The sequence below is a fragment of the Stegostoma tigrinum genome, chromosome 6, assembly GCF_030684315.1.
Source record: "Stegostoma tigrinum isolate sSteTig4 chromosome 6, sSteTig4.hap1, whole genome shotgun sequence".
NCBI lineage: Eukaryota > Metazoa > Chordata > Chondrichthyes > Orectolobiformes > Stegostomatidae > Stegostoma > Stegostoma tigrinum.
The window spans coordinates 76,044,370-76,056,632 of record NC_081359.1 but is presented as its reverse complement, the minus strand read 5'-3'; the positions used below and the strand labels follow the sequence as shown (position 1 = coordinate 76,056,632).

The 12,263-nt window shown below is 39.7% G+C and overlaps 1 protein-coding gene across 6 annotated transcripts in view; it reads right to left on the bottom strand.

Moving 5' to 3' along the window:
* LOC125453102 (anoctamin-7-like) overlaps positions 1 to 12,263 on the bottom strand; it is a 65,870-nt gene that overhangs the window by 39,879 nt on the left and 13,728 nt on the right. For all 6 annotated transcript variants that reach the window (XM_048532204.2, XM_048532205.2, XM_048532207.2 and 3 more), the window contains exons 6-8: positions 9,337 to 9,459; positions 6,218 to 6,313; positions 2,953 to 3,041 (exon numbers count right to left, since the gene is read on the bottom strand). In XM_048532204.2, coding sequence (XP_048388161.1) covers positions 2,953 to 3,041; positions 6,218 to 6,313; positions 9,337 to 9,459 — 308 coding nt within the window. The remainder of the gene's footprint in view (positions 1 to 2,952; positions 3,042 to 6,217; positions 6,314 to 9,336; positions 9,460 to 12,263) is intronic.

The window sequence follows — 12,263 nt, the reverse complement described above, 5'->3', positions numbered from 1 at the left end:
GTAGAAGGATGGGTGAGTAAATTTGCAGACGACACTAAGGTCGGTAGAGTTATGGATAGTGACAAAGGATGCTGTAGGTTGCAGAGAGCCATAGATAAGCTACAGAGCTGGGCTGAGAGGTGGAAAATGGAGTTTAATGCAGACAAGTGAGAGGTGATGCACTTTGGGAGGAGTAACCAGAAGGCAAAGTACAGGGCTAACGGTAAGATTCTTAGTAGTGTAGATGAGCAGAGAACTCTCGGTGTCCATGTACACAGATCCTCGAAAGTTGCCACCCAGGTTGACAGGGCTGTTAAGAAGGCATACAGTGTTTTAGCTTTTATTAATAGAGGAATCGAGTTCCAGAACCAAGAGGTTATGGTGAAACTGTAAAAAACTCTGGTGCGGCCGCATTTGGAGTATTGTGTACAGTTCTGGTCACCGCATTATAAGGAGGATGTGGAAGCTTTGGAAAGGGTGCAGAGGAGATTTACTGGGATGTTGCCTGGTATGGAGGGACGGTCTTATGAGGAAAGGCGGAGGGACTTGAGGCTGTTTTCATTAGAGAGAAAAAGGTTGAGAGGTGACTTAATTGAAACATATAAAATAATCAGAGGGTTAGATAGGGTGGATAGGGACAGCCTTTTTCTTAGGATAGTGACGGCAAGCACAAGGGAGCATAGCTTTTGGGGTGAAAGATATAGGACAGATGTCAGAGGTAGTTTCTTTACTCAGAGAGTAGTAAGGGAATGGAACGCTTTGCCTGCAACGGTAGTAGATTCGCCAACTTTAGGTACATTTAAGTCGTCATTGGATAAGCATATGGACGTACATGGAATAGTGTAAGTTAGATGGGCTTGAGATCGGTATGACAGGTCGGCACAACATCGAGGGCCAAAGGGCCTGTACTGTGCTGTAATGTTCTAAGCTCACAGTCACATGGAGTTTGCATTTTCAACTCTATTCATTCCCGTGCAGATTTCTGTACTTGTCTCATTTTCTTAGAAACAGATTTGTGCTGGGCATCATTCCCCACGTACACATGTACAAGCAGGTATGCTGGAGCTAAATAGCTGACTGCTAGAACATCATGGAAACAAACAAAACAGGACATTACAACTGAATGCAATTCAGTTCGCACTCAGACATACTCTTCAAACCTCTTTCCTCTGCTGAGGAAGGACCTCAATTACATTTATCAGATGCTGATAAACACGTTCTGAATTCTCAGCATCTTGTGTCTTCATTACATATTTTCTACTCATCTTCTTCCTTCTTTTGACATCGTTTGCATGAACCCACTATTGCCACAGATCATTCTGATTTGATTTATGTTTGCAAAAATAAAGCAAAATGGATGAATATTAGGTTTTAAATCTTCAGTTTGACAGATCAATGGGAGCCTTGGCAGAAAACTTAAATGCTGTGGTAACATCTGTTAAATTAAAATTAAAAGAGGGAAGAACTTGATAATATATTGATCGGTAAGAGAAGAAATGCTGCTAGCTTCATTTTAGAAACTACTAGTACCTTTGTTTTGATGAAATTATAATTGACACAGAATATTAAACCTGGATTGTATTATGGTGCTCAGTTCTATCACCATTGCTCCACAGTTCCTACTCCAGTCCTTCCATGCTGTGTTGTGCTCAATTATCAGTTTGAAAAAAAAGAGAGAGAAGAGAGAGAGAGAGAGAGAGAGAGAGAGAGACTGTAGATATTTTCTAATCAATCTGTTCAGAGACAGTACCATAAACCCTTAGAATAATAGTGGGACTTGAATCCAAGTCTCCTTGCTGAGAGTTAGGGACATTACCTCTGCCACAAGAACTCAGTTCTGAAGTGTCACTGGGCCCAAAACATTCATTCTGTTTTCACTCCACAAATGCTGACAAACTTGAAGTTCACCAGCAATTTCTGTTTCAGATTTCCAGCATCCATAGTTCTTCTTCATCTTCTATTTACATTGATGTTTATTCATGTAGTGGGAATGGGGTGAACGTGCACACGACAGGGAGGCGCACGAGAGCGCGCACATAAAGGGAAATTGTAGGGGCTGGTGATTAGTTGATGACAGACAGAAAGCCTTTGTCCGTCAACAGCTGTGAGATTGACTCCCAGGTAGCTGAGCAGCTTTTGAGTGTGAATGTTTGTAGAAGACACTGGACCTCCAGAAGGGGTTAAAAAAAAGTGCTGTCCTTTCCTGTTTGGTAAAGTTTGAATAAGCCATAGGCTGAGACATTTATCCAATAGAGACCAAGTCTGAACCACTCTTATGCCTCCTGCAAGCTATTGAGAAGACCTGTAGAAAGAAGATTGAGGAGGAGGTCCTGACAAACTAAGGGATAATCCCAGTGAACCATGGGGATAATTAAATGGCCTTCCAATATTTCCTGCCACTCATTACACCCTATTTTGGGATCTGTCCAGGTTTGTTTGTACACACGCACGCAGCTGTTAAGTTGGTTGGAAATTTTAACTCGTGGTGGAAAGTCATATTGTTGATGGCTTATCATTTACCTGTAGCTGAAATTCTAATTATTTATAACTACATTCTCTACTTGTTAAGTATAGAAAGCTGGTCACATGTTTGTCAACTTGTGTTTAAAAACAAATTTTGCATTTTAGAAAAAAAAATTCTGTAAATTTTATAACCTTATAAACCGTCTTTAACCTTGTGCCCGTTTTGGGAAGAGCAGGGCTCAATTGCTATCTACTCCAGTGAGCCATGACAGTCAAGGATGTCAATTCTTAAAATTTTCGAAGTTTGGTCAGTAAAAATCTGGATGGAGTTGCATGTTTAAGAGAGAGTCAAAAATGCTATGATTGAAACCCATGAAATTTGAATTCACACCAGGCCAAAATTGTTCACCATTTTATGAGCATCAAGTCAATTTTAGTTATGAACATCACCTACAATATACAGATGATATTTCAAAATAGTAATCACTTACTATTGACAAAATTCCTTACCCCACAGGCAAACGACAAGACCAAACCAGGGTGTTGCTTCATTATCAAAAGACGATTGGATCACAGTAAAGAAATCATCAGAAGAAATTCTGTGACAAAAATAAAATAATAGATTACTTTAATTGTCACTTACTTGCAATGATACCAGTTAAAAATAAACTGGAAGACGAATTATTTAATGAGACCATTTTCTTTGGATAGATAGTCACAAGGAAGTCAATATCATTCATGGCAAGGTAATCCTTTGATCAGCAGCCCCTTCAACATCATAAATATTCATTATTTTTAGTGGCAACAGAATGTGTCACCTACAGCAGCAACTTACCGAGGCTCCTTTGAGTGTATTTACCAAACCCATGACCTATACAGCCTGGACAGACAAGGGCGCAAGGTGCATGAGAACACCACTACATGCAAGTTCCCTCCAAACTTCACAACATCCTGGTTCAGAGCTATTATCGCTTTTCGTCTACTGCTGGTACTCAAAAAGCCAGAATCTGTCTTCCACATAGCAAAGTGGAGTATATGCACTAGGCTGACAGCAGCAGTTCAAGCTGGTTGTTTATCACCCAAGGGCAACAAATGCTTCCCTTATTTGTATGGCACAAAATTGGAAAAAAAAATACGATGGTTGGAAGAGATTGTGTGTGAAGAGTTGACTGGAGATAGCTGCAGAGGCCTGGAGAAAAATCAATATAGATTGCAACACAGGATACAAGATATGAAAACTATGAATGATTGTTCATCCTACTTTCCTGATGCTGAAGTACTGCATTGAATTCACTAGTCCAGTGGCAAAGAAAACAAAATTACCATAGTTATGACTATATTTCTAATACAGCCATTGACAATACTGCTTTCGACATTCAATTATGTCAAAGTAACTAGTCTAAAAAACAAACTGATGGCTCCTCCACTGAATTTAAAAAAGGATATCACAGATAATAGGGGTGTACAAAAGGTACAGTTTTTTTTAAAGAAAGTACGGCTTCAAATAAACTACATTAAAAACAAGAGTTTTAAAGTGACCAAAACGTTCATTAATGCAGTACCTTTAAACAAAAAGAAAAAAAAGACAAACAGGAACAAAATTTGATATAATGTATATTATCAAGGGGAAAACACAAATGTCTTTTAAGAATAGCCATTAGTGAACCAGATGAATATAATGACAATGCGTGTTGCAGGTTTAATTTATTGCATGTAAATTCCGGCTGCTGTGACTGGATATGGAACCATGCTCCCAGAATATTAGCTTGGGCCTCTGGATTAAAGTCCTCTGACATTACCAGTGTATCATCATCTCTCAACTGGTTACCAAACACGCATTGATGAATAGTAATATGAGTAGTAGTCAAGTCAATTGTACAATACTACTTACAGCCCATGAATAAAATGAAAACCATTTTAGGGACCCTCTTGCAGTGAAGTGGTAGTGTCCCTACTTCTGGATAGGAACATAGAACAGTACAGTACAGGCCCTTCGACACAATGTTGTGTTGAACTCTTACCCTAATTTTAAGGTCTATCTAACTTCATTAGGGCCATTTAAGTGGCTATTAGACAGTATCGTGGATGAGAGTATAAGGTACTATAAAGGTACCTTGTACTATCATCCACATGCCTGTCTAATATCCACTTAAATGGCCCTAATGAAGCCGGCTCCATTATCCTCTTTAGCAATGCATTCCACGCCTCAACCACTGAGTAAAGAACCTATCTCTGATGTCTCCCCCACCTCATAACTACCTCCATTCACTTTAAAACTGCACCCCCTTGTCATAGCTACCTCCACCCAACAAAAAAGTAGTCTCTGGCTGGCCACTATCTATACTTCTGATCATTTTGTACACCTCTATCAAGTCAGCTCTCATTTTCAGAGTTGAACTATCTGCCACTTCTCAGCCCAGCATTGCATCCTTTCAATGCCCCTTGTAACCTAGAACAGCCCTCCACACTGTCCACAACGCGACACACCTTCGCATCGTCTGCGAACTTGCTCATCCATCCTTCCACTTCTTCATCCAAATCATTTACAAAAATCACAAATAGAAGAGGACCCAGAACACCTTGCGATACACCACTTGTAACTGAGCACCACCTTGAATATTTTCAATCCACTACCACTTTTTGTCTAAGGGTCAGCCAATTCGGAATCCAAATCTGCCACATTTCCCCCTATCCCATGCCCCCTTACCTTCTGCATGAACCTACCATGGGAAACCTTATCAAATGCCTTAAATCCATATATACCACATCCACTGCTCTACCTTCATCCACATGCTTGGTCACCTCTTCAAAGTATTCACTAAGGTTCGTGAGGCATGATCTACCCCTCACAAATCCATGCTATCACAGATCAAACCGTGCCTTTCCAAGTGATCATAAATTCTATCTCAGAGCCCTTGCCTATAATATGCCTACCACTAATGTAAGACTAACTGGCCTGTAATTTCAGGGGTTATCCCTACTCCCTTTTTTGAACGTGGGAATTGAGTTTGCCTTTCTCCAGTCTTCCGGCACTTCACCTGTGGACAGTGAGGACAAAAAGATAATCACCAAAAGCCCTGCGATCTCTTCCCTCACTTCCCCATAGAATCCTTGGATAAATCCCATCAGGACCAGGGACTTACCTGTTTTTAAACTTTCTCAAAATTCCTAGCACATCCTCCTTACTAACATCAACCTCCTCTGGCCTCCCAGCCTGTTTCACACTGTCCTCCTCCACAACTAGTTCCCTCTCAGTTGTGAATATTGGAGTATTCATAAAGGACCTCTCATCTCTTTAGGCTCCATGTACAATTTCCCTTTACAATCCTTCATCTCCCTACCCTTTCTCTGGTCATTTTCTTATAAGAGATCCAGGTTCAAGTCCTACCTGTTCCAGAAGTAATAATATCTCTGAACAAGTTTATTAGAAAAATAAAGTAAAATAAAAAGGGATTCAATGAAAACATTTATAAAATAATGGGGCTAACAGTAATAGCACAGGTATAAAAATGACTTATTTCAATTCTACACCATACTATGAATATTGCATTAGGGAGCAGAATGTTCAAACTCCTTGCAGTTTCTCAATTTCAGCATCTACATTAAAAGCTTACTTAGGTGAATGTGACTGCAAACATGGACATAGGAAGTTCTTGAAATAAAGTGACACACACACACACACACACGCACACTTCCAATTTTTAAAAAAAATATCAAAATAAAAATATGGATATACATACAGATTCAGAATTCTGATTAGAAGTCAAATACTTACTGAAAATTTGCATTTCTCCAGGTCTTATTAGTACATGTTGTATTAAGTGCTTTTTCAATTATAATTTTCCTTCCAGCAATATTATTACATACATCCCTGTAATAACAATACATCACTTGATTAAATTTATTACAAAAAACAAACCATGTGGCTCTTGGGAGTACTATAAATCACCAGCAACAACACTACCTACTCATAATAGGAACACACTACTGCATTAAAGGTTGTTTCACTCTGCTAAGTCAGATCAAAAACAAAATCTTTTGTTCTTCAACTGTTCCTTAAAATGATTTGCCTCAGAGTATCCACCCTGATGCCTCACCAATACACAGTACCTCATTTTACTCAAAAAAGGACCCAGTTTTCAAACTCAATATATGACTGAAATGAACCATAATTATATCCATTGTTTTTCTACTTCTGACAACTACAGTAGGGTGATCTTTATTCCAGAAGATGACAGCAACTAAAAAAAGTTATACAAAAAGGGAGAAAAATCCAAAAAGCCAAAATGTTTTTCTGAAACATTTAATTTAGTAACACACTAAAGTTAAATTTTAACTAATTGTTTGGCATTACAAAAACTCCACCTGGCTTAGAAAAGAGATTAATCCAGTTAATTAAACACTTCATGCAGAGGGAAAGGAGGCAGTTTGCTCTGTTGATATTACTCTGTAGCAATGCCAACAGTGGTGGTTCAATTCCTGCTGAGAACATCATGAAGGATTCTCCTTCTCAACCTCTCACTTCACACAAGACATGGTGACCCTCAAGTTAAACTACCACCAGTTTCTCTAAATGAGGCTGCAGCCCTCATTTGGTCAGGGTATGGCAACTTTACCTTTGTTTGCAAAAATCCAGAATAGGACTTTGCAGAAACTGTCAGCAAAGAAATTGCAAGAAACTTTTGGTAAGATAACTGATTGAAGGATGCAAGGTCACATGATGAAGTGAAATTCCAGTTAAGGACAACTAAATGGACTGGTATGTATCCTATTTCTATGTACTATTCTCGTTAAGAAAGTTAGTAAGTTTGACAATTGGGCTCCAGAGAACATAGACACTAAGTTTCAGACCTACAAATGGAGATTTGAAGAGCTTTGGTAACCTTAACTCAAGTCTACAATTATGGGCATAAAAGTCTTCTGTAAAGCCATCATAGGAAATGGCTTCTCACCCCATCCCAGAGGGCCACAGTGCAGCTCTCTCAGAGAAAGAACTAGTGGCTGTTTAACCTGCAGGTCACCACGCCCTGGGCGAGGTGAGAGGTTGAGAAGACGGAAGCATCCGAGTAACACCAGTCGGTAGAGGAGTATTTCTTCTTTGGTGAATCTTTGATTAGACTGCTTATTCTAAAATTAAAAAGTGTGTCAAGTTGATAACACTTATGCAGGGTTCCAATATGGTGCAAAGTGTTTCTCAGCCATTTGGAGCTAATGAATAAGGTGGGACTCAGCAATGTTTTTGTGTTAAATTTGTTAATCCTGTTAACCATAGCATAAATATAGATTGGCCATTATGGCCAATCTATGAGGAAAATGTTTTTACGACTTGTCCATCATAGTGGTAAAGCTCCTTTAGAGTTCATCCCTATCACAGTCATAAGCACAACAAACATTCAGTGGCATGCTATGGACCAGACCAAACCCCATCAAAACATTAAGTAGAACTGCAAACCCTAAATTTTTCTTAGGTTAGGGGTAAGTGTAAGGTGTTGCACTCCAGATGTATTTTGATTGGTCAAACCACTCTACTCTAACACACCACACTTTATTTTTACGCTACAGTTAAAATACAGACAAAAAGAAATAAAATAATTAGCTTAGCTGTTACTCTAATGAAATCCTTAACAAAATATTAACTAATTAACTGTTCAAATATAGTAAAATCCCACAAACACCCTTAGCAAAAGCAGATTCAGTAAAATAGATTGTCTCACGCACAATTTATGTCTGTAGAGGGGAATAACAGCTTTCACACCCAGCTTCAAAACCCCAGCAACTGCTGATAACCAGGAGTTTGAGTTTTGGCTGTGTGGAAGGCTGTTTCTATTGTTCCAACTTTAGAAAAGAACCCCAAGGCCTCACAAGCTGTTTACTTTATTGGCTTTGGGCAGGCCACTCTTTCTTCATAGAAGCAACCAGACCAAAGCTATAGTTTCATTTCAGGTGGAATCCTTTATTCATTCATGGGATGAGAGTGTCACTGGCCAATCCCAATAAAAAGAATCAAAACAACTATTCAGGGGACTCATTTTAACAAAAATGAAATCTTGTCATTAAGTAAATTTGTTAAACCAGGAATAATTTTTTAATTCCACTTTCATGACACCCTCATGGTCAGTATTTTGTGGACATTTAATGTTTTGCTGGTTTGGACTCAGGCTCAGAACCCAATTTACCAAACCAAACAGGACTAGAAAGGATCCGGACAGTTAAAAAGAACACAGGCTTGTTCAAGAGTGATGATCAAGTTGATTAAAAAGAATAATGGCAGAAAGAAATTGCTGATCTGCAAGGACAGAATTTGCATTTCAAAGGTGTTCTCTTATACAGTTCATTAACATTAATTCAATTTGTTCATTTTGGCTAAAGTGTAAGGATAACAGGTTACAGAGTTAGATCACAGGTTTGCAATGAATAGTTTGAATAGCAGAGGGACCAATTCCTACATCATGAAATAGCAAAAACATAGTAATTAGGATTATGTTAAAAAAGTGATAATATCGCGAATGATTTTCTAAGGGTAGAAAGACTCTTCACTCAAGAGGCACTTGAATACGGTGGTAACAGGATAGGAAGAAGTTCAAGCAGAACGAGGAGCTGAAATTAACCAAAATCCTCCATCAAACACCTACTTTTGAACATGTGACAATACCATTTACTCTGAACAATTATCCATTAGCATTGCAAAACTTTCCAGAGCCCATAACAAGCAAATAATGTAAGAAGTATAACCCGTAAGACAGTGATACCTTAAAATTTGCAACCAACTTGTGTAAAGACTCAGTGTATACGTAAATAATAATATACCGATATTTATTCAAGTTAAATGGATTAGAAACACTTGCAGTATTTATTTAAACAAACATATCTAAAAAAGTCATGCTGAATAGTTACCGAATTCTATCCACAGCTTGGTCTACCACTTCGGTGATCAAGTTTGAAGACAAACAGATATTGTTGAAATTATGTCCACGCAAAATCTCATCAAGGTCATTGCTGGCATTGTAACAAGATATACTAAAAAGGATAAGAAGAATTATATTAAAACAGAAAAAGGAACCCTAAGTCCTCATTTAAAGCTGCCCCATACAACAGTGTTTCGGTTGGAGGTTGGTAAATTAATGAAGTCTGTAATCTTGTTAAGGATCATGAGATTTTTCATTACAAAATTTCCTCAGATCTGACTGGCACCTCCTCTAATCCTGGACCGCCATGTTGCAGCATTCCACCCCATCCCCAACATGCCACTTCTCTTTGATAAGTATCAGAGATAATGGGAACTGCAGATGCTGGAGAATTCCAAGATAATAAAATGTGAGGCTGGATGAACACAGCAGGCCAAGCAGCATCTCAGGAGCACAAAAGCTGACGTTTGCCCCCACACCACCTCCCTCACCCCTATCCCAGGCCCCAAGATGACATTCCACATTAAGCAGAGGTTCACCTGCACATCTGCCAATGTGGTATACCGCATCCACTGTACCCGGTGTGGCTTCCTCTACATTGGGGAAACCAAGCGGAGGCTTGGAGACCGCTTTGCAGAACACCTCCGCTCAGTTCGCAACAAACAACTGCACCTCCCAGTCGCAAACCATTTCCACTCCCCCTCCCATTCTCTAGATGACATGTCCGTCATAGGACTCCTGCAGTGCCACAATGATGCCACCCGAAGGTTACAGGAACAGCAACTCATATTCCGCCTGGGAACCCTGCAGCCTAATGGTATCAATGTGGACTTCACCAGTTTCAAAATCTCCCCTTCCCCTAGTGCATCCCTAAACCAGCCCAGTTCGTCCCCTCCCCCCACTGCACCACACAACCAGCCCAGCTCTTCACCCCCACCCACTGCATCCCAAAACCAGTCCAACCTGTCTCTGCCTCCTTAACCGGTTCTTCCTCTCACCCATCCCTTCCTCCCACCCCAAGCCGCACCCCCATCTACCTACTAACCTCATCCCACCTCCTTGACTTGTCCGTCTTCCCTGGACTGACCTATCCCCTCCCTACCTATACTCTCTCCACCTATCTTCTTTTCTCTCCATCTTCGGTCCACCTCCCCCTCTCTCCCTATTTATTCCAGTTCCCTCTCCCCATCCCCCTCTCTGAAGAAGGGTCTAGGCCCGAAACATCAGCTTTTGTGCTCCTGAGATGCTGCTTGGCCTGCTGTGTTCATCCAGCCTCACATTTTATTATGCCACTTCTCTTTGACTGGTGTTCCCAATAAAGACCCAGATTTAACGTGAAGCTGGAGCTCTGGTGTTGTGGGAGTGTGCCAATATTCTGGGACTGCTGAGGACTCTATAATCCAAGTCTTGTTGTAAAATTAGCTTTCGATACTGCTCTTCTCCAAAGTCCTCACTTGCCATCTGGATTCAGGAAAGGGGATGGCACTTCTTTAAAAAAAAGCAGAACAAAAAGTCTGACCACTTCTAACTCAAAGCTCCAGCTTTTTTGGAGCCGAATCTTAAATGGGAATGCAAGTCCAAATAACCAAGTGTCACAAGAATGAGTCAGGGGGAGGGGTATGGTGTACAGCTCACAACTCAGTAACAACTAAAGTAGTGTTAGGGAGCAGGTGCTTTGATAAGCAGGATTACCAGCAAGAAATGCATACTTGCACTGTATGCAACAAGTTCACAGTTTTCAATTCTATCATCTTTAAATTTGATGTCATTACCCTTACTAATAAGGATTTTAGAAATATTTACAAATTACAGAGAAAAATGCTTTATGTGCTCTTTCCCCTCAGAAACAAGATCCTACACAGAATTTAACTACAGGTTTAACAATTTTGTTCTACGGGAACCAATTCTTGCTTAAAGTTGTTTTACTTAAAGTCACAATTTTCGGGATAGCAACCAGACCTTTAAAGTGAGGACCTACGTTACCTAAATCTCAAGTAACAGGCTTAAAATATGGTCACTGTTATACCTGAAACACACAGCCAGGCTCAAAAATATATGCAATAATAGCCAAATAACTGGTTTAAAGCATCAAAATAAACCAAAAGAACTGAAAATCTGAAACAGAAACAGCTAGATAAGCTCAGCAGGTGTAGCATCATCTGTGAAGAGAAAGCAGAGTTAACTTTTCAGGTCCAGTGATCCTTCTTCCAAACTTCTGCTAGAGCTGTAGAGCTTCTCCAGCAATTTTTATTTTTGCTTATAATTGGTTTAAGTAAGACTGGTTTAAATTAGGCTCATTCAAGGATAAAAGAAGGATCCAGACCCAATACATCAGCTTTCTTGCCCCTTCGATACTGCTTGGCCTGCTGTGTTCATCCAACTCTACATCTTGCTATCTCATTGAAGGATAAAGTATTGGCCAGAACATCAGGGAGAGCTCCTTCAGATGGTGCCATGCTATCTTTTGAACCTGCTCAAGACAGTAAATGGGACTTTTGTCTAATGCCTCACCTGAAAGCATTTCCAGTAGGGCAATGTTTAATGATTGGACTAGAAGACTTTGAAAGGAGATAATCTGCAAATATATTTTAAAGCGAAATGCATGATCAAGATCTGGACCTTAGGAATGTAAAGCTCAAAAAAGAAAGAGAGACTTGCAAACCAACTTAAAATGCATTGCAACTGTGAACTATTGGTGGTGGGGGTGAGGTTAGTTATGAAAAAGACTATTTAAACATCTTCATTATAGTTATAAAAAGGTTTCACCCCACAAATTTCAAAATTGTTCTGTACAAAATAGTGTATAGATTTTACACTAGTGATGCTCAAAAAGTATCATTACTCAGGTGACAAGAAAGAACAGCAAATGTTAACCATTTTGTCTCTGTGCAATTCCAAGACAACAAGTGCCTTCAG